General features: G+C 36.7%; 1 protein-coding gene across 1 annotated transcript; it reads right to left on the reverse strand.

The window, feature by feature from the left end:
• Nucleotides 1–2,692: 2,692 nt before the first annotated feature.
• On the reverse strand, nucleotides 2,693–27,714 carry LOC145985728 (immediate early response 3-interacting protein 1). Its single transcript, XM_083119783.1, has 3 exons — nucleotides 27,609–27,714; nucleotides 15,264–15,362; nucleotides 2,693–3,135 (listed from the first exon to the last, which is right to left on the reverse strand). The coding sequence occupies exons 1-3, from the start codon at nucleotides 27,697–27,699 to the stop codon at nucleotides 3,080–3,082; spliced, it is 246 nt and encodes an 81-aa protein (XP_082975909.1). The 5' UTR covers nucleotides 27,700–27,714; the 3' UTR covers nucleotides 2,693–3,079.
• Nucleotides 27,715–27,716: the final 2 nt, after the last annotated feature.

Below are 27,716 nucleotides of genomic sequence, written 5' to 3' on the forward strand. Positions count from 1 at the left end.
AGTCAAAAAATCGAATTGATGGGTCATCCGCCGTACAGTCCTGATTTGGCACCCAATGACTTCTTCTTGTTCCCGAATGTCAAGAATAAATTGCGTGGACAACGATTTTCGTCGGCGGAAGATGCCGTTGATGCGTTCAAAAACCATATTATGGAGGTGTCTCAAGAAGATTGGAAAAACTGCTTTGACAAATGGTTCGAACGAATACGAAAGTGTATTGACCATCAAGGAGAATACTTCGAAAAACAATAAAGCAGTTTTCAATGCCAAATCCTGTTTTTTCATTGTTAGGCTCAAAATATAAATAGTGACCCTCGTAAAACAAGAAATATGAATATAATAATTGATGCTTTAAGAAGAATACGAGCCTGGGACTTTGTATTGTGCTAACCACTCTGCCAAATTGCCCAGCGAAAAACAGGTCAATTTTCATTTATTGCGAGTTCAATACCTGGTGGAGGCACATGGTGGTTCGGATCCCACATTGAACTGTAGGTCGTCCCGATTAGCCTTACTGTGCACAATTCAATAGCTGTATGTAATTTCACAACAGCTTTAATATATTTCATTGGTAAATCTCTGGCAATGCTCAAACTTCATGATGCGAATTGGAATTCACAAAATTTAAATTATTGTTTTAAAGTTTAATGTAGGAGTTTGTAACAATTATAATTTCTTTTCATTTACATGTGTACCAAGATAAATAATATTTTCAAATAACAGTGGCTTAGTCTTCTTTCTTTTTGACTCATCTACATTATCTAAAGGTTTAAGCAACACATTTTAAAATGTCAATGTAAGTATAAATCTGCTCATTTTGCTGATATAGTGTTTGAAAACATAAAACCTTCGCCATGCAAGACTTTGGGTGTGCGACAACTCTTTGCAATGGAGTTGTTGAGGAAGTTTGCAGCCTTCATTTTTGGCAAAATGAATTGGAAAGGAAAGATATTAGGTTAAAACATCAAAGATCTTAGGAATTACTAAAACAATGCATTATATCATTACAACTGCTTACTTTTCTCCAATACAGATGCTAAACAAAACAAAAAATGAAATACTTGGGAATAGCAAAAACAAATTGTGCCTCCGCCACAATCTGCACATTCCCCCAACATTTAACAGTTGCTGCCATCTGTTGACACTTCTTTTGAAAGGTGCACATGCTCAAATTTCCAGTTTTCCTCCTTTGATTTCTCCCGGCTTCTTCGGTAGAGCTAGAACACAGGAATAATATAGCAGAGGGAGTTCACGTCACATGTGCATCTCGTTGCCTAGTCTGGTGAGCTTTTCTTGTCAAATTGGTAAATTTGAAGCATAGTGAAGGCTTTATGAAGGAAAAAAAGCTGCTTTGCAAAATAAGTATCTTGAAATGTAGTGTTTTATAAAGCAGAAAAAAATTAAAAAGAAGGGCATGGAGATTAGCTATTAAAATTATAACAAAATGGCAGACTTTTGCACCAAACAATAATATATTTATAGATATATTGGATTGGTAATATTACCGATAAACCAATATACCTATATCAGCCGATACCAATTAATCTGTCCAATCTCTGATCGATATATAATTTGCCAATAAATAACGTTCTACCAATTCAAAATAAAATTGCAAATACTACTTCTTAACCAGTGTCACGAATTACCATTAACATCTTCCTGTGCATGCACAATAGATGATGCAGGTCATTGTTGGTTATGTGTAAATTCAGTTTGGTGTTAGATGTGTTAACAGTTGGGAGTGCAGCATTCTGCAAGTTAAAAGAGAACTACTGTGATTCATTTAACTTTGTCACATTTCACAGGGTTGGTCAGCCCATGATGTACAGAGAGTACATTACTATTTTTTGTGTACTTAAATCTACATTTCTGAATGTTCAATTGTTGATGAATAACAAGCAATTTGTACCTTATGTTCAGCACTAACAGTGTCGTAATTTCAACAGTATTGTAGCACATTTTCCATATTTTATATTCATTTATGACACTCCAAAGGAATATAATGACAGGGTCTGCCTGATCCAGGTGTGTAGCAAATATGCTCAGTGGCGTATTCTGCAACTTTGATCTGGTTTATCGGAACAATTCTTATTTATTGTACATATTTATTATATATTGAGAAATAAAACACCAATGCAGGCATGCAAGTAAATCAAAAACAGAAATCCGACAACTTCAAATGTTGTGTCAATTTCTAGATATTTGAAAAAGTTGGTTTGCTGGCAGTAAACAAGATAACATGGGAGAATATGCCAGTGAGTTGGCTAAAGTGTGATCTGCCTTAGAAAAAGAGATGTGTATTTATACACTCTCTTCACAAAAGCAGGGTAAATGAAATACACCTTTATACTCATAAAAACAACAAGATGGCAGAACTGAACACCAAATGAACACTACCTATACAAATATCAAATCGGTAAAATTGTCTGTAACCGTACTAAGAAACTGATATATCAGCAGATACCAATACATTACCAATAAATCTGTAAAACACAATGATGAGGATGACTTGAAAAATAGATGAAATGATAATGGAACAGTGCTCGAACCTGGAACCTCCAGTTTAGTAGCACATTATGCTAACCACTCTCCCAAGCATGCTGGCTTTTAATGATTCAATAACTATTGCGTTTGCATGACACATTTTCCTTTCCCCATTCCGCCTATACAAACAAACTAGTCATCTAATAAAATATGGATAGAATCCTTTTATTGAACACATCAGCATATTTTTTATAAAAATAACATTGTATGTATGATACAGTATGTACATTGGTTACACAGTAACATATATATTACATGGACTTTCTTCTCTTGTAGTTTCTAGAGAGATAATTGTTACATGCACTGTTGCACCAAAAGGGAATGAGTGAACTAACACCTTTCAACATGCTGTATCCATTCCAAAATTGACGGTAACTGATTGCAACACATTTCATTATTGGCCACTAAAGTTCTGTGCTTCACCATTTTGAATTTTTCCCAAAACCAGAAAGAGCCTGGACCTCATGTTCAACACACGCTGGACAAATGTACGAAGATCAAATGCAGCTTATGATTTCTCTAAATCCATGTTTTGTCATCCAAGAATCAGCTTTATTATCATCGTTAAAATATTCAGAAATATGAGGGGAACTGGAAAATAGAGAAACATGTTAGTATATTTGAAAAAAGAATAAGGAACATGTTAATAGTGTGAAACAAAATCTTTTCAAAGTAACAACAAAAACATTACAGTATATGAGAAAAGATACTATCTTATACCTTGTGATGGAAACTAAATTTTATTTATTATTTAATAGGATGGACTGATATGGAATTTTTCCAATATAGTACCAATATATAATTTGTCAACACTGATCCAAAATAAAATAGCAAATGTTTGTTAAGGAAACAAATATCTAATTAATGAATCTATCCAGGTCAAGATTCGTCGACGTTCTTTGCCCCTTGCCTCAGAAGGTCTGGCCTTTTTGGCAAGTGGATGTGGTTGTAACACTGTGATGTCATGGGAATGAAAGATCCCTGGGGAAAGTTTGGTATCCTTTGGTCTTAGCAAGGAAAGTGTGTTTCAGTGTTCTTTCCTTGCACATGTACAGTGTGTACATAAACTTCGGACCCACTTTGAAAAATTTATTTGCAACAACCAATGAAATTGATCATCAGGAATACAAAATATTGTAGAGAATACACGAAAGTTTTTTTACATGGCAATTTGGTTACAAATGCTCTATGTGGGAACCGTGGGTGACGCGACAAATGTTTACACGGTAATCAAACTCCTGCCAAATACGGTTCAACATGGCCTCTGTAACTATGGCTGTTGCTCACTCAATTCTCCCCCTAAGTTCCACATCATGATGTGGAAGAGGAGGGACATAAACCAGGTTCTTCACACATCCGCAGAAAAATAAGTCGCAGGGGGTGATATCGGGGGACCTAGAGGGCCAGTTCATCACACACTGGTCACAGTTTCCTATGTTCCAGGGGTTGGGAAGCTCTGCGTTAAGAAATGCCCGAACAGCATGGTGAAAATGCAGAGGAGCTCTGTCTAACTGTAGCACATAGTTTTCTGAATCATTGTTCAACAGCGGTATTAACCAATTCTGTAACATTTCAAGAAAAGACTACCCAGTTCCAGTTGATTCTGGAAAAAAGAAAGGACCATACAATTTGTGGCACTCTCTAGCAGAGAAACAACTAGAAACAACTGCAATACAAAGAAAAATCAACTTTACTCTTTAAAATAATCTACTTCGTTACTAGATAGTGCTAACATTTTGTCTACAATAAAGTTTTCAAAGTGGGTCCGGAGTTTATGTACCCACTGTATTTGTGTATTTCCAGTTATTTTTTATGCGATTCATATTATAGTGTCAGTGATGACAATGTATTACTATGCTGTAACCGCATGTGTGCACTATCTCAAGAAAACAAAAAAATACTAATATTTTTTACCATATATTTCCGTCCGATGAAAAGTTCCGAAAAATTGGCAGAGCAAAGGCTATCAAAAAGACATTTCAGGTTGCTAATATTTTTTTTGCTGGAATGTTAGTAACATGATTTACAATCCAAATTACTAGGACTTACACCAAAGAAGAAACTGAAGAAAGACGTCATTCCTACATTGATAATTCCAGTTACACATGAGCAGGTTAATAGGTGCTGCGGCCTGCCCCAAGTTGATATTTTCCTGGAGATGAGAAGTGCTCGAAAAAGGTATATAGTATGCCTGCAGACATATCACTCGTTGCTGTCATGGGTAAAAGGAGCAATTTATCCGAGTTGCAAAAGGGGAGGATTGTTGGCTATTGGGCCAAAGATGTCAGTATTTCTGAAACTGTTCGCGTGCTGCTGTGATGAAAGTGTACCGTGAGTGGACAAATGGCACGATTGCGAATAACCGACGTGGAAACTGCAGAGCACCACGCGTTCTTGCAAGATGTGTAAAGAGGGAGACAAAACTTAAAATACAGCACATTAACAGCTTCGTTAATAAATTCTACTTGAAAAATGGAAAAATTGACATAAATCTCTCTGTCCCCCCCTCCGAAATTTGGATTACCTCAGAAATCCAGTAGCAAAATTTACGAAATGAGATTTTAAATTTTCTTGGGTCTGGATATTTTTGGCTATCCATAGTGTGAAAGCAATATGTGTTAGGAAGAAGGGTCTGTCTGCCCTGAGTAAGTGTGTCTGTAATCTCTAGAACAAAAATCTTGATCATTCTTGTCATTTGTTTGTTCATTAGAAAACAAAACAATCGTAAATACAAAACAACAGGAAGTACTTCGTGTTTTGTAGCGGTGATTGGGTGTCAAAACTGGGGGACAAGGACAATTTACTTTCTCTTATGAGACAATGTTAAACATTAAGAGGTCATATTGCAGATGCAGGGGCAAAAGTATTGCAAAAATTGGGGGGATCTCCTCCTAATCGCTGCCACTGTTTGTAAAGAAAGAACATTTTTTTCCAAATTCAATATCTGAAAGGCAGGATTTAAAAAATGACAAGGAGAAATACCATGAAGCAAACACAATGTCTCCCGAGCTGCTCTTTTTACAGTTTTTTACCCAGCATTAGCTTATGCTTTTACTTAATTAAATTTTTTCTATGCACAATTACATTCATGTATTCTATGTAAGTTGTGTTGCCATGCTCTTCAATATGCATTTTTCCTCTTAAAACAAGAGCATTGCGTGCTTTACAATGCTGGAATACCAGACACCCAGAGAACTTTCATCCTGATGTCACAGAAACCCTGCCAGGGTTTTGAACATGGGGTTGAAAAAAAGCCTTAACCTTTTCAGTCCCAAGGCCATTTTCAGAAGTAAGCGCCTCTGTCCCGAGCCGATTTTGAGCAAAATGCAGAGTTTCAATTAAATGAGTGTAGATCGGAGACTAATTGCCCTACAGAGATGAGTGATATACCGTTGTACGTGGAATGAACCAGAGATTCAGACTATATGAAATTTATGCAAATTCGGCATATATGTGGCGGGGGGAGGGGGGCTAACTCTCAAAATTCCAAAATTTCGGAAAAAAAAATTTGGTTCCTCCACCCTCTCCCCAAGAAAAAAGTACATGACAGTGTCGACATGCGCATGGAAATGATCGCTGACATGTAAGGAACACAAAAATATTTGCATTATTATCATATGACCAATGTAACTTGAGTTGTACCCCCAAAAGGAATGGTCGGCACGCCACTGATTCAAGCTTCAAAATACAGCGGTACCTTGAAATGACTTTAGCTCAGAGACTATTTGCCCTGGAGATATGAACGATATACCGTTGTACGAAGAATGAATCACAGATTCAGATTATATATAAATTATGCACATTCGGCATATATATGGATGGGGAAAGGGGGGGAAATCCCCTGAAAATACTTTTTTTTAAAAATGGGATCTCCCCCCCGAAAAAAAGGATATGAAAAGTTCAAAATGCACATAGAAATTATCGCTGGCATGTAAGAAACAGCAAAATATTTGCATCATTGTCGTATGACCAATGTAACTTGAGTTGTACCCCCAAAAGGAATGGTCGGCACGCCACTGATTCAAGCTTCAAAATGCAGCGGTACCTTGAAATGACTATAGCTCAGAAACTAAATGCCCTAGAGATATGAAAGATATACCGTTGTACGCAGAATGAATCACAGATTCAGATGATATATAGTTTATGCACATTCGGCGTACATATGGAGGGCGAAAGCAGGTAAATCCCCTCAAAAATACTTTTCTTAAAACAATGGTGTTCCCCAACCCCCGAAAAAAATGTCAAAATGCACAAAATGCAAAATTTATACAAATTTGGTGTATATATGGAGGGGGAAGGGAGAAAACCCCCAAAAATTATTTTAAAAAATTGTCACTTCACCCAAAAAATGTCCTCGCACTTGGGCACAAAACAACACCTACACACAACATTCACGGACGAAAAGCTAGAACGCAGTGAAAAATGAGTGCCGATTCTTGCAGCTGCTTGAAATTCTATTTTTAGACAATACAGGGTAAAACCTGTCGCAACTTGTGCTAAAAAAACAAAGGTTTCCTTCAGCTCGCTTCGAAATTCCATGCTCACAACGCAGATTCAACAACCAGTCTTCCCCCACCCCCTGCTTGCACCCTCACGGAAAACTTTCATTTTGACATCGGATACTGATAAACAAGCTTCCTTCGAATGCCGTTCACTGATAAACAAGCTTCCTTCGAATGCCGTTCACTGGCGGGAGTGAAAAGCATTGCTTTAGAACAACAAAACCGGTCTTCCTTTGTCGGCAAAAATTTTCCCTTGAAAAGAGACGCAAAAGAGAAGTCCCCTTTCCAGCCTTTTCCCCTCCATTTTCATGAAGACAAAAAAAAATGCAAAAAAAAAAAATTTATGTTAAATAGCCTACATGTGTTAGGAACAATATAAAAAGAAAATCGAAATTCTAGCCAAAAATAGAAACGTTATAACGTACAAACTACGACCTTGACACAGCGTCTCGATCGAGATGCTTGGGACCATTAGGCTTACTTTTGGGTATCTCAATTGAGAGGCTTGGGACTGAAAAGGTTAATATGGCCAGACCTTGACGAGCGAGGGAAACTAGGGGTCGATGGACCTTGATCCAGGTGATTGCAGTGGGATTTGCTGTGTAACAAACTGTATATGTACACATTTACTTTACAAAAATTAGGGACACATGAATTATGTTAATATCCATAAAAATAATAACATGTCTTTTGCATCAAATTACAGGTCACTCGTAGATATACTTGATTCATAAAATTATCTACAATTTACCAATAAACTGATACACTGCTATTCCAATATCAGCCTATGAGACAAATTTATCCCATCCCTTCTATTTGGTATTATCAACAGATACGATATATTTGACAGAAGAAACCAATAAAATGAATTACATATTGTTTTTTTATTGTGTTGAAGGTCCATGATGGCCAACTGTTTAATCATGACAAAGACTCATGGTCAGAAAAAATAACTTTGGAACATTTAGAAAAAAATAAATAATGTTCTGGTTTTGCAGGACATGAAGAAGACATGGGAGTTTTTCACCTGACAAATCCACACGTACATGAAATTCAGAAGTTTTATAGTGAATTATCAGATCATTGTGAAAAAATACAAGAAATGATGCTGTTATTCTGTTGGATGACTTTAATGAAACAACTGGAAAAGAGTAGGCAAATGAAAAAAAGTCTGGAAAACATGTACTTCATGAGAAAACTTGTGATAGGAGAAAATCAATACAATTATAGACTATAGTTGAGGTTAGAAGTGGAAGAATAGATGAGGACGTAAACAGAAGAGGACAAATGGGAGGTGGACTCTATCAAAGCGTTTGAAGATTAATATGGAACAGGGATGTACCTATGAAATATATAACACATACTATATGCGAATAATTACGTACAGAGCAGAGACTTGGACAATAAGAGAGAGAGATAAAAGAAAGATGCAGGCAGTGGAGATGAATTATATTGGGGAAGATGCATAAGGTGCATGCCTTCGAAGGAGCTTTCAGACTGAAGTCACAGATGACAAGTAACACAGTCTCCTTTTAGTATAAAGCAAAACATTCACCGTGCATGCAAGAAAAACACACCGAAAGTGGAATGATGAAAACAGTCCAGTCTGAGCAACATGCAAGCGACATCTGTAGATTAGTTGTCACACTTCGGTTCAAAAAGTTGAATGGATTATTGGGGCATGCTTCCAAGCACCACATGCCACTTGTTGCTTCGGTCTGAAAGTTCCCTGAGAAAACGGTACAGGCCAAGTGACCAAGTGGCACTTGCAGCATATGTTGCTTCAGTTCGAAAGGTTGCATTTACTTCGATGGGTTGGTTTCCAAGAGTCACGTGTTGCTTCCATCTCAAAGCTCCATTAAACAAGATATATTCACACATTCAAGTAATATGTATACTTCTGCATATGCGTTGTGAACAGTAAAGATTTTTAATTGTCCTGAAACATGGAATATTTTTATATTAACATTTGTTTCATATTTTATAACATCAACATTTAAATTGAGACACAAACATGTAAAAGCTTGTTTAAAATCCATTTCATGGTCAGATGTGCTCATCGGGAGTAGACGTTTAGTTTTAACCCTAGCTTACCCATGCTGTATGATTGATTGATTTGGTATTGTTAGTCCACTTACTTTTAGCACAATAAGGCTAATCGGGACTGGACCTACAGTTTAAAGGGGTATCTGAACTACTATGTGCCTCCATTGGGAGCTGTGTGGTATGAGAAACTTACATACCAGGGGGCTACAGGCCCACACTTATTTTTTGTCACTAAAATTCAAGAAACTCTTTTATTTTTGAATCACTGCTTCCTTTGCTGATTATACAAGGTGTTTAAAAAAGAATCACCCGATTTCAAAAGGCTATATATTTTTTATTTATCAAACCAGGTACTTGGAATTGCTTTTAAAATACACAGCTATACATAAATTTTTACATAAAAAATGTCATAAGTGCTCAATGTGACCCTCTTTGGACCCTCGGAATATGTCCATACGGTAGGAGAATTCGTCCTATACAGATGTGAGCATGTCTGGAGTCACTGCAGCTGTGATCCGATTTCGAAGTTCATCCACAGTAGTCCTTGGAATCAAGCTGTAACTGTAGGCTACGGTTAAAACTAAACGTGTAGTCCTGATGGCCACATCTGACCATGAAATGAACTTAGAACAAGCTTTTACTTGTTTGTGTCACCATTTAAATGTTGATGTCATAAAATATGATACAAATGCTAATATCAAAATATTTGTTTCGGGACAATTAAAAATCTTCACTGTTCACAACACACATACAGAAGTATACATATTACGTGAATGTGTGTGTGTGTGTGTATATATATATATCTTGTTTATCGGAGCTTTGAGACAAAAGCAACACGTAGCTCTTGGAAACCAACCCTACGAAGTAAATGCAACCTTTTGAACCAAAGCAACATAAGCCTTGGTGTTCTTTTCCCCCAAAATTCACATTTTCATTTTAGCGCACTTTATGGCAAATACCTGAAATTATACCATCATGGTGTTTTTAAACTACTGTTTCAAATTGTAAGTCACATGGCCTACGCCTCTTCGTGAGAGTTTGATATCTTGAAAGTTATTTTTCACATCTCCTTTCTAATTTTAAGGTAAGGGTTCTAGATAATGGAATTTTCCCTGTATATACTGAAGGGTGAATAATGACCATAAGTGGCGACACACCCAAAAAATTTAAATCAATCCATCTCACGTGACAGATACCGATATATTATGGCACCAAAAACTGGCATTATCTTTTTTTTTTTTTTACTTCTTAGTGTTAAGTTTTCAAAAATTCACATTTTTGTTTTTGAACATTTTTCTGACAAATATATCGAAACTTAAAGTTTCCTCCAGGTACCCGCTTGATATGACGCTGTGTGGGTGCCGGAGCAGTTTGAATAAGTGGAAAAGATCCCGATTCTCCCCCTGCAGAGATCGACCCCGGGTCTCTCGCATGGTAATCAGATGCCCTAACGACTGGGCTCCATTATTTCTTGCTCCACAAATGCCGATGGTGCGCACTTAGCTTGGTAATTCAAAACACATCTCGAGCGACAAATACTTAAGATGTGGCTCCCGTGTGACGGTAGATACGCACTCGATCTCCTGTTAGAACCCTGCCACTTTGCTCTGTGATGCAAATGGTTTTGATAGAAGTTGAAAAAATCGTGGGAAATACATGATTTAATGTGGCTGTCGGAATTATTCCATGTATAACAAGCACTATAGTTTACTCTTGAATAAAATGTTGCAAAAACTTGTACTTTCTATGTACAAAAATACTTGCATAGAAAAGACAAGAATGCTGAATTTCATGGAATTTTTCGTTGCTTTAGGACATTTATTAAAACAAATCGCTAAAAATGCCAACAATTCTGATTTTATGCCAAATTCGCATTATTTCGATTTTTCGAACGGGTGAAAAATGTGTCCAGACATCACTGCACATTCATAAACACAACTTTGCAGCAATTACCAATTTTCACGGTTTTCACGTTTGCCAAAAATCAATGTCCATACTAATTGGAAACCACTTTCTGGACATCCTTGTATAAATCAGTAGATGGAAAGTGAAAATTTAGCAGGGCTGGCAGAGAAAAGTCAATTCTTGAAGAAAGTGATTTGCTATTATGATTGAATGATTTGAGTAAATATGATATTAAAATATTTACGTGCTTATTATTAGTATTTTATTTCATAATATTGGGCATTAACTTCACTCAGTTAGAGATTAATGACCATCTCTCACGAGTTTAAACAGACAGGACAGAGTGTGGCTTTAATTTCATTGCAATACTAGTGTTGCAGTATATTTGAGGTTGCCAATTTTTATAACGTTTACCAATGCAGTTTTATGTTTCACTGCTTCGTGATAGTATTCAATATATATCCCGTTTTGTTAGATTCTTCTTGATATCTAAGAATAGTGCAATATCAATGTAAACGTATGTTAACTTGTGCAAAACCAGTAATACGTCAGGATGATAAAAGAAGAAAATCTTCGTAAGCACTGCTACATTAAATAAGGTGAAGTGAGCCAGAAGAGTAATAAAATTGCAGCAGCATATTTGCAGCCTAAAGCTCTTCTTGTTTATGCATGCGATTTTTGTTGGATGTTGCAGTCCGAAGACATCAAAGAAAAATCAATTCCATACGAGTGCCACGCATGTAAATTCTGTCGCATGTTGTAGTGAGATACTTTGTCGGGTGGCGATATTCGACAAAAATAGTCTGTGTCAATGGAGCCTATTTGTTTCCATGTTCCTTCAGTTTGTCCAACAAAATGCCTTACTACGACGTCCAACAACTATTGGACGGCGCCATCTGTCCCCCTCCCTTGACAATTCTGCCCCCTTACTACTCCCATACGGACAAGAAAAAATGATAATTCAATGCATTTTCCACGTAATATTTAGAGGCTTAACACATTTTTCTGCACCTCCAGAAGTTTCTCTCTCTCTCTCCTTCTGCCATCACTGGTTTCTGGCACCGTTGTCGTGTTGTGCATAAAAGGTGCCTAAAAGTTGAGGCCGAAACTTAGCAACAAGATTTCCTGTTCGCGTGCAGAGTTCCATAACAATATCTTTAAAAAAAAATCAAGACAAAATACCCTGACTTTTTTTGACACCTCAAATTCCCTGACTTTTCCCGGTTTTCCAGGTCTGTCGCCAGCCTGCACTTGGAAGCAGACCCTCAATAATCCACTCACCCTTTTAAACCGAAGTGCGACAACGAGCTAAACATGTCACTTGCATGTTGCTCAGTCTATACTGTTTTCTCAATGGGGTGCATCATGCCGCTTCGGTCTGTTGTTCTTGGATGCACGGTGAATGTTTTGCTTTATACTGAAGGGGACTGTGTCGGCCGTCATTTGTGACTTCACTCTGAAAGCTCCTTCAATGATGAGCATCATGTCGCCTTGGTCTTGTTTGCGCATGCATGGTGAATGCTTGCTTTTAGACTGAAGGGGGCCAAGTCGCTTGTCACTTCAATGTAACCCAGGGTCATGTGTTGCTTCAATCTGAATGTTCTCTATACTTAAAAATATTTTTAGCTACTTCATCAGAGATTAAGATTTAATTTCGCCTGTAAATCACAAAGAACAAATTGCAAGTACTGTTGTTGGGAAAAGGCTGGCTTCTTGACAGAAGGTTCCTTTTATGATAATGAATGGGCCTCTGGAGTGGAATAAAGTAATGTTGTTGCCTTGTAATAAGAAGGGGTCTGAGGTTCAATCCTCAGTTGAGGCAGAGTGCTTCGGATCTCATTTCAAACTATAGGTCCAGTCCAGATTTCTTAAATAGATTTTTTTACCATTTGCGGCCAATCTTATTTGCTTCTGCTTCAGTTATAGTGCCAGTGTTTCTCAACCGCCGGGATGCAAAAGGTCCTTTGCACCCAGAGTTTGATAACTAATTTAAATCTAATTTTATATTTGACAGCAAGTCTTTACATACTTGAACTATGATTATGCCATAGTTGATATATTAATATTAATTAAGGGTGCATATTAATTTCCATAAACTTTAGAATTGGTGTTTTAAGTCCACTTTATGCACAGTAAGGCTATTCTGGACTGGACTGGACCTAACTCTCTAGCCTTCTTAAACCCGAAGGTTCATGGCTGAAGCAACACAGGCCTTCCATCTGTCCCTATCCTGAGCAAGAAGACTGGACCTACCGTTTAAAGTGGGATCCGAACCACTATGAGCCTCCACCAAATATCGAACCCGGGACCCCTGATTTCAAGGCGACGACGCATATAAACTTTAGAGATCAGAAATGTATATATGAGTGAAATTGTTGGGACCAAAGCATCAACTTGTAAAAAATAATAAATTTACTGGGCTGTGGTCTCACAAAGGTTGAGAACCACTGCAACAAGCAGCCAAAATACATCGCTAGTTGCACCTTGACCGGTTTGGCAACCAAGTTATACATGATGTACTGGAAAGCCAGAATGCAAATATATTTTACTGAACACAAAATTGAATGTAATGAAATTTGATACTAGATTTTCAAAAGGTAGAGCAGTATTTCCTTTCTTGCTTCATGTATGTGTTCGCATGACAAATCAAACATTGAAAAGCATATTGTACTATTAGGTTCTATTAAAAAACATACAAAACTACTCTAGTTATGTGGATATGTTTATACTACATAGAATAAGCCTACTGAAATATGAAGATAACACTTGAAAAAAAAAAACAATTAAAAAAAGCCAACTTTTTGAAAACACTGTTTATGTCTAGTTACGAATTTCATATTGTAAATTGCATTTTATATTTAGAAATGAGTGTGTATTTTACAGTTCGGAGATTAACGAAAACCATGGAACAGTAAAAATACTGCAAACTCTTGTAGTAATTGATTTCACATGCTTTTGTGTAAAAAGCCGTGGAAAAAACAGTGTTTTTTTCTTTTTTCGACCACTTCCAACTCTACACACAGTGTTTCATCACTCCTAATGGAATCTATTAAAGTTCATCCAGAAATTTAGATTTTCTTCAGATTATTGATGATGAGCACACTCTGAAGAGCTTTTTTAGCAGACATGCATATATAGAAATCCTCCCACATTACAAACAGAAGAAGACAGGTTTAAACAATATGTGGTAGGAAAATCCAATAAACTGAGCTGTTTAAGTATTGCTTGAGCTACTCCAACCTTCCCTATTTGCCATATACAAAGGAAGCAATTATTTCTAGCACATGTACATTGTTTTGACAAGGGATGGCCAGATCCGGATCCTAAAATTTTTTGGATCCGGATCCGTTTTGCTATCCCACATGCTTCTTTGGAAAGCAAGAATGTGTTTATAACATAATTGTTAAATGCTAATATACATATATATATAATACACACACACACATATATATAGTGTGTATGTGCACACGATTTGTAATTAATACACTTACAAGGGAGGTTTAAGTCTCCCCCTCCGATTTCCATGAAACTTGGCAGGTGTATAGAGGAGCCCAATGGAAGAAATACGTGTTTTTTTGTTTCGGCTAAAAATCTGTTTTAAGGGGTAACCCCCCCTCAAATGTTAAGATGAGGAAAAATTGAAGTGGGAATTGACCCCTGAGTCCCCCTTCGATTTCCATGAAACTTGGCAGGTGTATAGAGGGGCTCAAAGGAAGAAATACGTGTTTTTTTTTTGTTTCAGCTGAAAAAACAGTTTTAGGGGGCATAACCCCACTCAAATGTCCAGATGAAGACAAATTGACGCAGGGATCTGACCCCTGTGTGCCCCTCTGATTTCTCTTCCACAAAGACAATACGTTGACAAGAGTTATTATTGTAGTAACATGGAAAATTGATAATAATTTGTTAATGTGCCTTTTTACAGTGTAGAAGATACTTATCCCAGTTTAATCTAGTAATATAAATATTACAACTATTGATCCTTGCTTCTGATTATATTACTCAGGCATGAATATTGAAAACTATGTTCAGATGCATAATTCATGTATTCTCAATTATAACATATTCCACATAAGAAACCAACAGCATTGCAAGAATTTAAAACTTGCAACATAGTTTAAACTCCTTATAAAAATTAAGAACCCTTTCTAAGTAAAGTCATGTATGAGTTACTTTATTTAGGCATGTAATTGTATAGCTCTTAGAGAACAAGCTATGCATAAAAGTCTAAGATATGGTATGGAAATGTTAAATGTTCTTACTTACTTCGCATAACTGTGCGTATGGATCGTACCAAATTAAGAATCTGTGCCTTGACAGTAGGCTGCTCCCCAAATCCTTGGACATTATTTACTCCCCAACCAACTGAAACAAATAAAAATAATAGAATAAAAGAAAGATGTTACACTATTCTTCATTAGAAACATTAAGAAATGGATACATGTACTAAAATATTTAACCCTTAAAGGCCGGCGTGATGAATGAATGGTTACTTGGAGGTGAGGTCACTAACACTCGCACCAATGCCAAAACTGCGAATGTGCAAAATTTGACTTTTTCACCTAAGTACATTTTCTGAATACTTTTAAATGTCTAATTCCTATGTCAGAGTCGCACATGTGTATGATCACTCCAATGTGAGTTATTTTCAATTCTTAAAACACTCATGTTCTTCAAGAGAAATTTCTACAATGCCAAAACGACGAATGTGTGACACATTCGTCAGTTTGGCATTGGACTTGTAACAAAAGGAGCACATTCAGTCATCTGTATGTGTTTCAAGACAAGGTCATACAATGCCAAAGCAACGAATGTGCCATGTACGAGAGTTTAGCATTGGACTTGTAACAAAGGAGAACAGTCAGTCATGCTATTATAAGAGAATGCTTTGTCTCCTTTTCTTCCTGCAATAATGTAAGGTACCATTATTGCGGTTTCTTTTGAACAAACAAAAATAAATTTATTGTCGAATCATTAGTAAGAGTAAGATGGAGCTGAGTAGAGGTGCAAGATGCGTGGCTCTAGCGCTTCGTGTTTTGAATGAGGATTTTGATGAATTCAAAGATTCTGGGAGTTCATACCATCCTTCAGGCGATGATTCTGCAGATGACAATGCTGATGAAACCAGTAGTGCGTTACATCCAGGAGTGAGCAGATAACAATGAAAGTGACATACCTAAAAAGAGGAAAGTGGAAGAAGAGTGTGAGAAAGCGTAGACGGCTGAAAGGAGAATCGTATACAGGACACCGTGGAATTGAACATGCTGCTCGTCCTATGTTACCTGCCCCTTGCTCTAACAAAGTGAAGCACAAATGTTTATATGATGGCTCAACCTGAGGTAACTGCAGTCCATACGATGTCATATTTTTGTGGAGGACAACAAAAGAATTCTATTTTTGCTGGTATGTGCATATATATTTTAAAACTACATCCTTCTTTGCAAATCATACATTTTTGAAAGTGGACACAGAAATGCAATGAGATTCTGTAAATTCGGTGATTGAGAGGAAATCAAAACATGTTCCGGTTTACACCACTGAAGGATGGGTGCAGCTGATTCGCACTGCCCGAAGCAAACCTTCGCCAGTGATTGTGAAAACCCTACTTCATGACAATTTTGATGACTTCAAGTCATTTTCTCAAGATCAAATTCCGAAAAAAATTCCATGGAGAAGCGTTTGTTGGTTGCAATATCGAAGAATGGAGACCAGAAAAATATTATTCAAGCTTGATTTCAATTCTGATTTCCATGAAGTCATCCTGAAGCAATCAAGAGGCAGACCAAGCGACGGCCCACTACCGAAGGTCTACAATGAAGAACTTCCAATTGCTGAAGCCAAGTTACGGGACCTTCAAAAAAATGTGTGATGACAACCATTCCTAGGGAGTACCATCCATTTTACAAGTCACTGAAAAGCAACAAAACGGTTCATGATAGCTTACCTGAACCTAATGAAGATTCGGATTATGAACAATAATTGTGTGTTCTCTTTTGTATTTTTTACAATACTATTTGTAACTTAATGTCATTTCTGATGGGTGTATTAATAAATGTATACCTATAATAAATAGTAAAAACCATAAAAACTGGGACACATGAGCTCTTTGAAATTGTAACTATATTGTAACTGTATAGTTCATAAATCCTTTAAAAATCCTTAAGGAGAGAAATAAAAGACATAATTTAACACACCATAAGTGGGTACAAATTTCACCAATGACAATATTTACCTAAATGTAAAACCTGATTTTTCTTGGGTCCTTGAATATTAAAACCCGTTTATCTCAAAACTAACATTTTGTACATTCGTGGTTTTGGCATTGGAGAGACGATGTGTGTCAGAATTTTCCCACAGAAAACAAGCATGGCCTTTATATTAGAAAAACAATATTTTTCTCCCAAAGTATCAGCAACAAATGCTCAATTCTTGATATGAGAATGGAACACACATCAGGCAAAATGCAGGTACCCCTTTAAAGCCTCATATCACAGCATTGCTTATGTGGGGGTCAAGGAAGTTTTAACTTTCTTAAAAAACAAAAACAATTTCTTCGTCTACTTGATAATTTTTTTAACCATAGCCTTATAGCCTACTAGAGAAAACTTAAGAAAAAGAGGGGTATAATATGTAACTCTAGCTTCATAGTTTCAGAGATGTAAAATTTCATTGAAAAGCTTGCAAAATTTGAAATTTCCTGCCGAATACAAGCATGGCTTTTACATTAGAAAATATGTTATTTTTCTCAGAAAGTATATGCAGCAAGTGTGCATTCTTGCCGCAACAATGGAACACATATCATGCAATATGCAGGTATCCTTCTCAACCCCCACATCCTGGTGTTGCTTATGTGGGGGCCCGACAAAGTTCAAATTTCATAAAAGAAAATAAATTTTTCAATTTCATTGTCTTCTTCTTCTTCTTGATAATGAATACTGTTTCTTTAGGCTTTTAGCCTAATCTCTACTGAACAAAACCACATATAATTTGTAACTTTTATATTCGTAGTTTCTGAGAAATAAAATTTTATTTAAATTTCCCACAGAAAACACTTCCAGCATTGTGGCCTACACCAGGCTGTCACAGCTGGCATTTAAGGGTTAATCTACAACAAAATAATATAAAATATATGAATAAATTACAATAATTAACCTGAAATGCAATACCTTAAAACACATTCATACATAACATTAGGTCATATTTTTCACAATTAGCCGAGTATGGATTTTGGCCTAAATGCCTATTTTGGTCCTATGAACAGATTTGTAGGTTTACAGTACAGAAGTTTGTTTTGGGGGCACAGCAATCCCAACCACCAGTGCAACCAGCCCATTGAGGGCTAAGGCCTATCAAGCAGCTTTTAATTGGGTGATGAACGGCCAGCAAATCATGTCATTTGTGGCATTCATGCCATAACTGCTATTTTCTTGTTTTCAAGACTGGAGTCTACTACTAGTGCTTCCTAATACTTTCTTACTATTTTTTAAGCTCCCATTGGCAAACAAACCTGTGACTGCTGTCACCACAGGTGAGAGAGAGAGCTCTAGCTCTGGGTACAGCAATCCAAATAGAAGTGAAATTATTGTTAGGAGTGCTAAGTTTGATGGTGTGATCTTTTTCTGTGTTCTGTAGCTATTTGAGTGTGCATGCAACCGGTTTATACTAATAAAAGCATATAAATATGCTGACCAAGGCAGTAATTTATTTTATTAAAAACATAAACTAAACGTAACGTTTCAACCTTCTAGCAAGGTCTTCATCAGACTCTGTATCAAGTACAAAAGTAACAAGATACCAAAAACAGGGCATTATATACACAAAAAATTACTCCCTCCAGACTAATAGAAAGTTGTTTAGGAACTTTCTCGCAGGTGGCTTTCACTATACTTTCACCTAAAAGGCGAAAAATATATACTTTCATATAGAATGTGGATTGGGCTTTATATATCACGCTCTTTTTCCTTCATTTTCTTCCTTCTCCTCTCCTCTTTCTCTCTTGTCCTTTCCACTCTTTCTAACACTTTCTTCCATTCTTTGTTTAACTTCAGTCCCCCATTCCAGTTCATTGTGTCTTCTTCACCTTTCTTCTCTATTTCCTTGGCTTCCTTCCATTTTCTCACTAGCATTCTCTTCTCCCTTCCTATCTGCTTAGCCTCATCCCACTCTATGTCATGTCCTGTTTCTCTCGTGTGTTTAAATATCGCATTTCTCTCTCTCTTAAGTCGTACATCATCCCTATGTTGTTTCAACCTATCTTTCAGTCTCTTTTTCGTTTCTCCTATGTACACACTCTGACATTCTTTACATTTTACTTCGTAGATAATCTCTTCCTCTTCTCTGTTTTCCTTTTTCTTGTTTGCATTCTTCGCTATTCCTAAGATGCTTCTCCCTCCCTTCCTGTAAGTTTTAATGCCCGCTTTCCTAAGCACTTTGCATATCTTTTCTGTGGTCTCCCCCATACTCCTTATTCCAAACCACCTCTCTTTTTTGTACTTGATACAGAGTCTGATGAAGACCTTGCTAGAAGGTTGAAACGTTACGTTTAGTTTATGTTTTTAATAAAATAAATTACTGCCTTGGTCAGCATATTTATATTTTTTCATAGTAATGGAAACAAGGCTTAATGGTGTTATAATAAAAGCAACGAAAGTACTCCAAGATGGCAGTTTTTACTTATGCGGGCCATACATTCGGATCAAATATCTCCGCTATTTGTTTTCTGCATGCTAGAACAATTTTATATTACATTAAACAACCTAATCTGTTGATTTAAAAAAATCAACGTAATTCTCGAGGGGGCAGAGTGGGTCAATGGGCCCACTTTAACCTGGGTAACGGTTCACATTGTTTTATGATTTCTTTCAAATTATCCTAGCAGGAAGACTAATTATCATAGAATTTTGGCAATCATTGTCACATGAAATTTGAACCTTCGTTACAGTAATGAGCACTGTTTGGATTTTGAAAAAAAGTTATTTATGTTGAAAAAAAAAACTTTAAAAATTACACTATGCAAGCATGCGCGTTTCCCATGGACAATGTATTTTCCGTTGACAAGCGACTGCAAGTATCGTAGACTAGTGGGAATTAATGTAGAAGTAAATTGGAACCTCTGTAGAATGCATTTAGGGCCTTTATATTAATGCTAAGAGAATAAAACCTAACCTACCTAACATAACTACGAAAGCATATATTGAACAAAATCTTAAGTAATCGTTAAAACTCCGTGGTACGTGTTAACAGAAGTAAATCAAAATCGAACCATGTTACTATTGAATTCATAGCATGATGAAATCGCAATAAAACAAAAGGAACTTGGGCCTAAACCTCTTTTCCAATGTATTTTCCATGAGTTTTTCACAATCCTCAAATTTCATACCAGAGTTCTCAATACACAGTAAATTACTATTTAAAATTTATTTTACAATGGCCACATTACTTTCCACTCATGGTCATACCATCCTCACCTTCTATATTATTATTATTATTATTAGAGTTGGGGCAGATTAATCAGTACTCTAGGAGTTTTGGCTGATTTAGACACATTAGTAATATTACAGTTTTACTAATCAAATATATTCATAGCTTGTAATTGAGTGTATTTTTTCTGAATTTGGTTAATATTTTTATGAATAAAAGCAGTGATCAGAAGGCTACATTGTAAAAGTAGCTTGCTATGCTACTCCTGTTCGCTACTCGCTACTTCTGTGTAAAAAATTTAAACTATATGGATATTCAAAAGAAGCCCCTAGTATGATAGTTGTACATACTGGTAAATAGGTGAACTGTTATTTATTATTATGATTCCAGTCATTCAATAATACTTAAAAAACAAAACTTCTTGTACTTACGTTTAGGTCAGTATCTATTTTTTCCGAACGACGTTTCAGGAAACTACTGTTCCCTCCTCAGGTTCTTTTTCTAGGCTATCTGAAATACGAGGGGCGATCAGGTTGCTCCGACCCTAACATAGAAGGAATGACGTCACGATTGATTTTTTATTTTGTTATTGTTTAGTGATCCTTTATATGCTTTCAATCTGAATTGCAAGTCTAAATAAAGTACAGTTTTCTTTTTACAGGGGTTTAACTGAGTGAAGTTGTGTAAATGTGCCAGAATGGAGAAAACTGAGGTGAGAGCGGTGATCAAATATTTTGTGAAGAAGAAGTGGACTACATCTAAAATTCATGAGGACTTGGTGGATACATTAGGGGACAGTGCTCCTTCATACAGTATGGTGAAGAGATGGTGTCGTGAGTTTAATTGTGGGAGAGAGTCGAGTGAGGATAAACATGCAGGTGGAGCACCAAAAACTGTCATGACGACCGAAAACATTAACAAAGTCCACGATATCGTGCTGAAGGATCGTCGAGTCACTATCAGTCATGTTGCTGAGATGTGTGGCCTGTCATATGGCACTCTGCAAAACATAATTACCCAGGAATTGCAAATGAAACTTTGTAACTATGGATGAAACATGGGTCCATCACTTCGACCCAGAAACAAAATCACAAAGCATGGAGTGGAAACACCCACATTCTCCACCAACGAAGAAGTTCAAGGTGCAAACGTCAGCCAAGAAGGTGATGGCCTCAATTTTCTGGGACTGCAAGGGTGTCCTTCTTGTGGACTATCTACAAAGAGGCGAAACCATCACTGGCACATACTACAGTGACCTAATCAAGAAATTACGTGATTCCATCAAGAAAAAGAGGCGTGGGATGTAAACCCGTGGTGTGCTTCTTCACCAGGACAATGCACCTGTCCACACCTCACGCATAGCATCGCAGATGCATCGTTCGAATTGCTGCCCCACCCACCCTATTCCCCAGATTTGGCCCCCAGTGATTTCCATTTGTTCAAACATTTGAAGAATGACATTCGTGGGCAAAAATTTCTGATGATTCTGGAGTGATAAGGGCTGTGGACTCATGGTTGGAGGACCAGTCGGAATATTTTTTTTTTTGCAAGGTATCCACGCGTTGGAGCACCGATGGGAGAAGTGCATTGGAGTTGCAGGGGAGTATGTTGAAAAATAATAAAAAAATTGAAACCCTATTGCCGCTCTTTCTATGTTAGGGTCAGAGCAACCTGATCGCCCCTCGTACTTCATAGCCACGCCAAGTCTCTTCAAAAGCCAGGAAAAAGGATACAGGTACGACTTTGGTGAAGGAAGAATTTGGAAAATTTGCTAAGACCTATTAAAACTCCCATACCTCCATGACTATTTAAAACCACAATGCATTCGGCGAGGATTCATCCTGAAGTCAATATGGGTCAGTGAAATGGCATGCACCTTTTTATCTTTTTAATTTAAAATGGTTCTTTTAGACTGAGAAAGTTTTTTTATTGTTCTGGTTTTAAATAGTCCTGGAGGTATGGGAGTTTTATCCAAATTCTTCCTTCACCAAAGTCATACCTGTATCCTTTTTCCTGGCTTTTGAAGAGACTTGAGGTGGCTATGAAGTATTTCATATAGCCTAAAAAAAAAGAACCTGATGAAGGGAACAGTAGATTCCCGAAACGTTGTTAATAGGCTTATATGAAGGCAGCATTTTGAATGAAAAATACATATTGTAGGGTAAACTATGCTTTATAATGATCATTTTTCTAATTAAATATTCCTGCTGCTCACGTGGAATGTTAATGAAACGAGGTCTTGCACGTGTCCGTGTTGTTCTCAATGCCATATCAAAGATATTTCTGTGACTGACTTCTTTTCAAAATTACATTAACTATAACATGTGCAAAATGAGAATAAGATAAAAATGTGATATTTATCAATTTTATCTTCTTAACTTAAACGGAATGTTAGTTGGGGGATGGCGGATATTTGCTTGAACTTTGGGGATAGCTGGGGGGATGCTTCACATACGTTTTCCTGTTGGAAATGCTTCCCTGAGAACACAGTGGAAATTGTAATTGTCACATTGTATTCAAAGGGCCACAGGTTCGATACCCGGTGTAGGCACATAGTGGTTCATGTCAGCCTCGATCAGCTTATCTGTGCATGAAGTGGACTAAAAACAAAAACTATAAAAGACACATGGTTGGGAGGATGGGATCCTCCTGCTACTCCATTCCCCACAATGCTCATCACTCATCCTCATTCTCACAATTAGCTAAAAGTGGCAGAAAACATCCATAAGAGAAAAATTAAATAAACCATTCATCCTCATTGTCATCTCTAGCAACGGTTACAGAAAAAGGATGCAAAAGTAGTAGTACATAAATTTGAAAACTGTGTATTTTAACAAAAGAAAATTGTCATTTTTGCAGGAAAGTCAACAACTTGACATTTTACATGATAAAATATATTGAGGAAACTGACGTGTAAACTCCGAGTGTCCTAAATTTGTTAACAAATATTATGACGAAAATAATTGTAATTCCAGAAACTCTATTGTTCTTGTAACAATAATTTCTTTCTGGCAAGAGCCTATACACCGACAATGATCAATGCTGTCATCGTACTGAGCCATTGATTGCTGGCACTATTGCTTTGCCAATGTAGTGGAAAATGGATTGCTTGTTTTTGCACTGTAAGTTGCGTTTTACACAATAATTATCGATATTTTGCTGTCTCTTACACTATTGATATCCACAGGATTTGTTCTGGTGGTGACGCAAACAGGGATTTTTTTCCCGCCCATGTAGGAAATGAGGTATGTTTCTCACCAAAACAGTGATGCAGCTTTAAAAAAAAAACATAGATGTTAGCCGAAATATATTCATATATGTCAGCTAGTTATCTGGATATTAGAATTATTCACATACTAATGAAATAAATATGAGCCTCCTGCAAAAGTAAGTGTAATTTAGGTTGTTTTTGAAGCTGTTGCTACATTCAAAATTTACCTCAAAATGCGGAGACAAAATGTAGCTGCAGTGAAATTTTCTCTACAACTACAGGAATTTTGTAGCTTCGTTACAGCTACTTACAAATTTTGTAGCTAGGTAACAGTTGGGCTGAAATGTTCGTAGGCTAACATAGTAAAAAATATTTTTTTGACAAAATTCGATTTTATTATTCAATATAGTTGCCTTCGAGGGCGATACAACGATTATAGCGGTCATACAATTTTTCGATGCCATTTTTATAGTACGATTTCTCTTTAGCCTCAAAATAGGCCTCAGTTTCGGCGATTACCTCTTCATCAGTGCTAAATTTCTTTCCAGCGAGCATTCTTTTAAGGTCTGCAAACAGGAAAAAGTCACTGGGGGCCAGATCTGGAGAATATGGTGGATGGGGAAGCAATTCGTAGTCTAATTCATATAATTTTGCCATCGTTTTCATTGATTTGTGACACGGTGCATTGTCGATTGTGAGCACGCGCAGCACCCATTTTGCACACAGCTTTCGCATGTTCAAATATTCATGCACAATATGTCCAACACGTTCCTTTGATATTTTTAAAGTCTCAGCTATCTCGATCAACTTCACTTTACGATCATTTAAAATTATTTTGTGGACTTTTTTGATGTTTTCGTCGGTAACAGCCTCTTTGGGGCGTCCACTGCGTGCATCGTCTTCGATGCTCATTTCGCCTCGTTTAAATTTAGCAAACCACTTCTCAACGGTTGATTTTCCTGGTGCAGAGTCCGAATAATGTTTATCAAGCCAAGCCTTTGCTTCAACAGTATTTTTTTTCGCCAAAAAGCAATGCTTTATTAACACACGAAATTCTTTTTTTATCCATTTTTTCACAATAACAAAAGCTGCTTCACTCACAATGCTATATCTCACGAACTAATTATCCGGCAGCTGTGAAATTTATACACGTATCTTTTGAAGGTTAGTACTAAGTAAAAATCACATGGATTTAATTCTGGTAACGCCATCTATGAGTCAGCCTACGAACTTTTCAGCCCAACTGTTACAGTAGCAATGCTACAATTAGGGTGCTACTTCCATCCACTGAATAAAAGCATATGATTTATTTGTAATGTTTTTTTTACAGTTAAATGTTTAAATACGCAGCTTGTTTTTTAAAGGCAAAACTCACTGCAATCATTCACTTACATACATTAATTAGGAAGGAGGATGTCCAGCAAGGAATATTTGAAATTTATATTGGATCAGTAGAATTTCCAGTTTTCTGTAATAGTAAATTTTATAAGCCCCACGACAGGTTAAGTTTGCAGCAACTTTTCACATATATAGACCCAAACGTGTGCGCAGAATATAGTTCTGCTGCAGTACTGCCGATTTCCTCACTGTCTGTGATATGAACAGCTCGGCGGATAAGGCAAGACTGGCACGGGAGATGATGAGTGCCGTTCTCGCGGGGATTAATACATAACACCTGCTGCAAACTTAAACTGTCGCGGGGCTTAGAAACAATATATCGGTATCAGAAAAAAAATCAGCTCACTTTCTGATACAAATAACAAGAACAAATTATAACTATTGGCAAACAGAAGCTTCCAAATGGACACAGTATCAATTAATCTGTAATGCAAAACAAACATATATGACAAACTTCTTCAAAATAGCTTGTGTATAGCAAGTTACTGAAGTTGTGATTATTATGTTGACAACAGGCAGAATAGATTCTAGTCATTCAGGTGGACTTAATTGGGATTTATTGATCAGTTGGAAGAACTTCCCAGAGATTTGCATTAAAAAAAAAAAATCCCTGAGATTTCCAGGTTCTCCAGCTGTGCGGGAACTCTGAGCTAGCCCAGGCATGTCGCATTTGAGGCTCATAGCACTAAAATCATGCTCCTAAATGCTTGGATGACTACATAACATGAAACATCTTTGTAATTGTTATTAATTCACTTTTTGAGTAGGCTTAAGTATTCCCCCCCCCCCCCATGTATATAGAATATTTCCATGCTAAAAATATTGTACCTACTTTCACGGGATAATTTTTCAGAAATGTGACATTAAACTTACACATTCTTGTTCAGTATCTAAATATGTAGCTCCCAAACTTCCTACCTACTTTGTAATAATCATTACACAATTGGAACGTGGGCCCTTAACAGCACTTTCTCAATTTTCATTGCAAACCCACAATTTTTATGCTTACAACTTCCTGATGAAAATGTGATTTTGGTAACAATATTTCTTCAAATTTACAGGAGAAACTACTTACGGAACTGAGTTTCTGTAGACCCTTGGAAGGTCGTGGAAGTGTTTTCTCCCTTCGTTCAACTTATTCGGCCGGTAAATCATGTATTTTTCGACATAAGTGAATTTCCGATGCACGATAGCACCATTACCATCGACTACGTGAATCAAATGTTCCGTGCGTTTGATTATGTAACCCCCTGTTAGTGTAGCAACCACACGGTAGATTTACAAGATGACGTGTGAAGGTTGCATTGTGAATGTTTTTTTTTTTTTTTTCAATTTAATTTTCTAGGTTTGCCTAACCTAACCTTCCATGAATGGTTTGTGGATCAATTTTCGCTTAAAAACCTTCTGTGAATAGTTTGTGCGGCATTTTTCAGTTAATAAGTGAAGGTTGCATTGTGATTTTTTTTTTCCAATTTAATTTTCTGGTTGCCTAACCTAACCTTCCATGAATGGTTTGTGGATCAATTTTCGCTTAAAAACCTTTTGTGAATAGTTTGTGCGGCATTTTTTGGTTAATAAGTTTGGAAACACTGCATGTCAGCTGACCATAGACGTGAGTCAAGATTTGCCCGCCATATTGTGTGTAACGAAAGCGAATTAGCAACGAACAATAAATACTTGCAATGTGAAAAATTATGATTTTTTCAGTGTAAAAAGCAAAATCCCACGTTCAGAAATGTTCTGCTATGCATAACAGGTAAGTACAAATGTAATAATTAGGAAATAAACGAGTTAAATGTGTTTTCACTATACCACTGTTACCGTGATATCATTTTGTGCATGTTGCACAGTTATTAGCGACAGTTTTTGGTACATGAAAACAGGCATTTTGGAACTTTAGTTTTTCAACAAATCTATTTCCATGCATACTTATGTGTTTGAGTCACACCAGGAAGAAAATTCCTTGCAAGTAAACGATTAACTTTTAAGTCCTTTAACTATTCTTACTTTGTTCACTTGTATCCTAACCAACTGAAAATACGATATATGCGGCCAAATTGTACGAAGAAAGACTGCGGATTTCAATTTTACTTCCCAAGATACACGTACATTTGTGATTTTGGAGTGCAAGGGGAGATTATCCTCTGGTTAGAATATGAAACGAAAATACAATGTACACAAACAGGATTCTACAGAATCTAGGATTCTACAGAATCTATTCTCGTAAAAAAACCAGAAAGTAACTCTTGGTTGAACGTAGTGAATTGTCAGAATTACGTTTTTAGTTCGATACACAGATTTAACAAACCACTGTTAAGTACAAGTGCAATGTAAACTGATATTTTCATTTACAAAATTATTATGTTTTTTTGCAGATATGTAAGCACATATTAAAGTTGAAAGATCACGGGCTTCCGAAATTATACTACACTTATTTTGATGTACTGATGATATCGTTCAAATTTTCTCGCTACAAAGCATGCAACGTATGGCATTGCGGAAATCGAAATTCCAACTTTCGTATGCAATTTGTACACACACACACACATACATTCGTATTAATGTAAAGGAAACGTATATACTTTTCGCTAAAAACCTCTCTTCGTGAAGAACACAAACGGAATTCAAACATAACAGCGCTGCTTCGAACAAACTCCACAAGGTAAACGCCATGTTTCTGTTTTGCCGGT

Source organism: Lepisma saccharinum, chromosome 3, assembly GCF_977018435.1.
Source record: "Lepisma saccharinum chromosome 3, izLepSacc3.1, whole genome shotgun sequence".
Lineage (NCBI taxonomy): Eukaryota > Metazoa > Arthropoda > Insecta > Zygentoma > Lepismatidae > Lepisma > Lepisma saccharinum.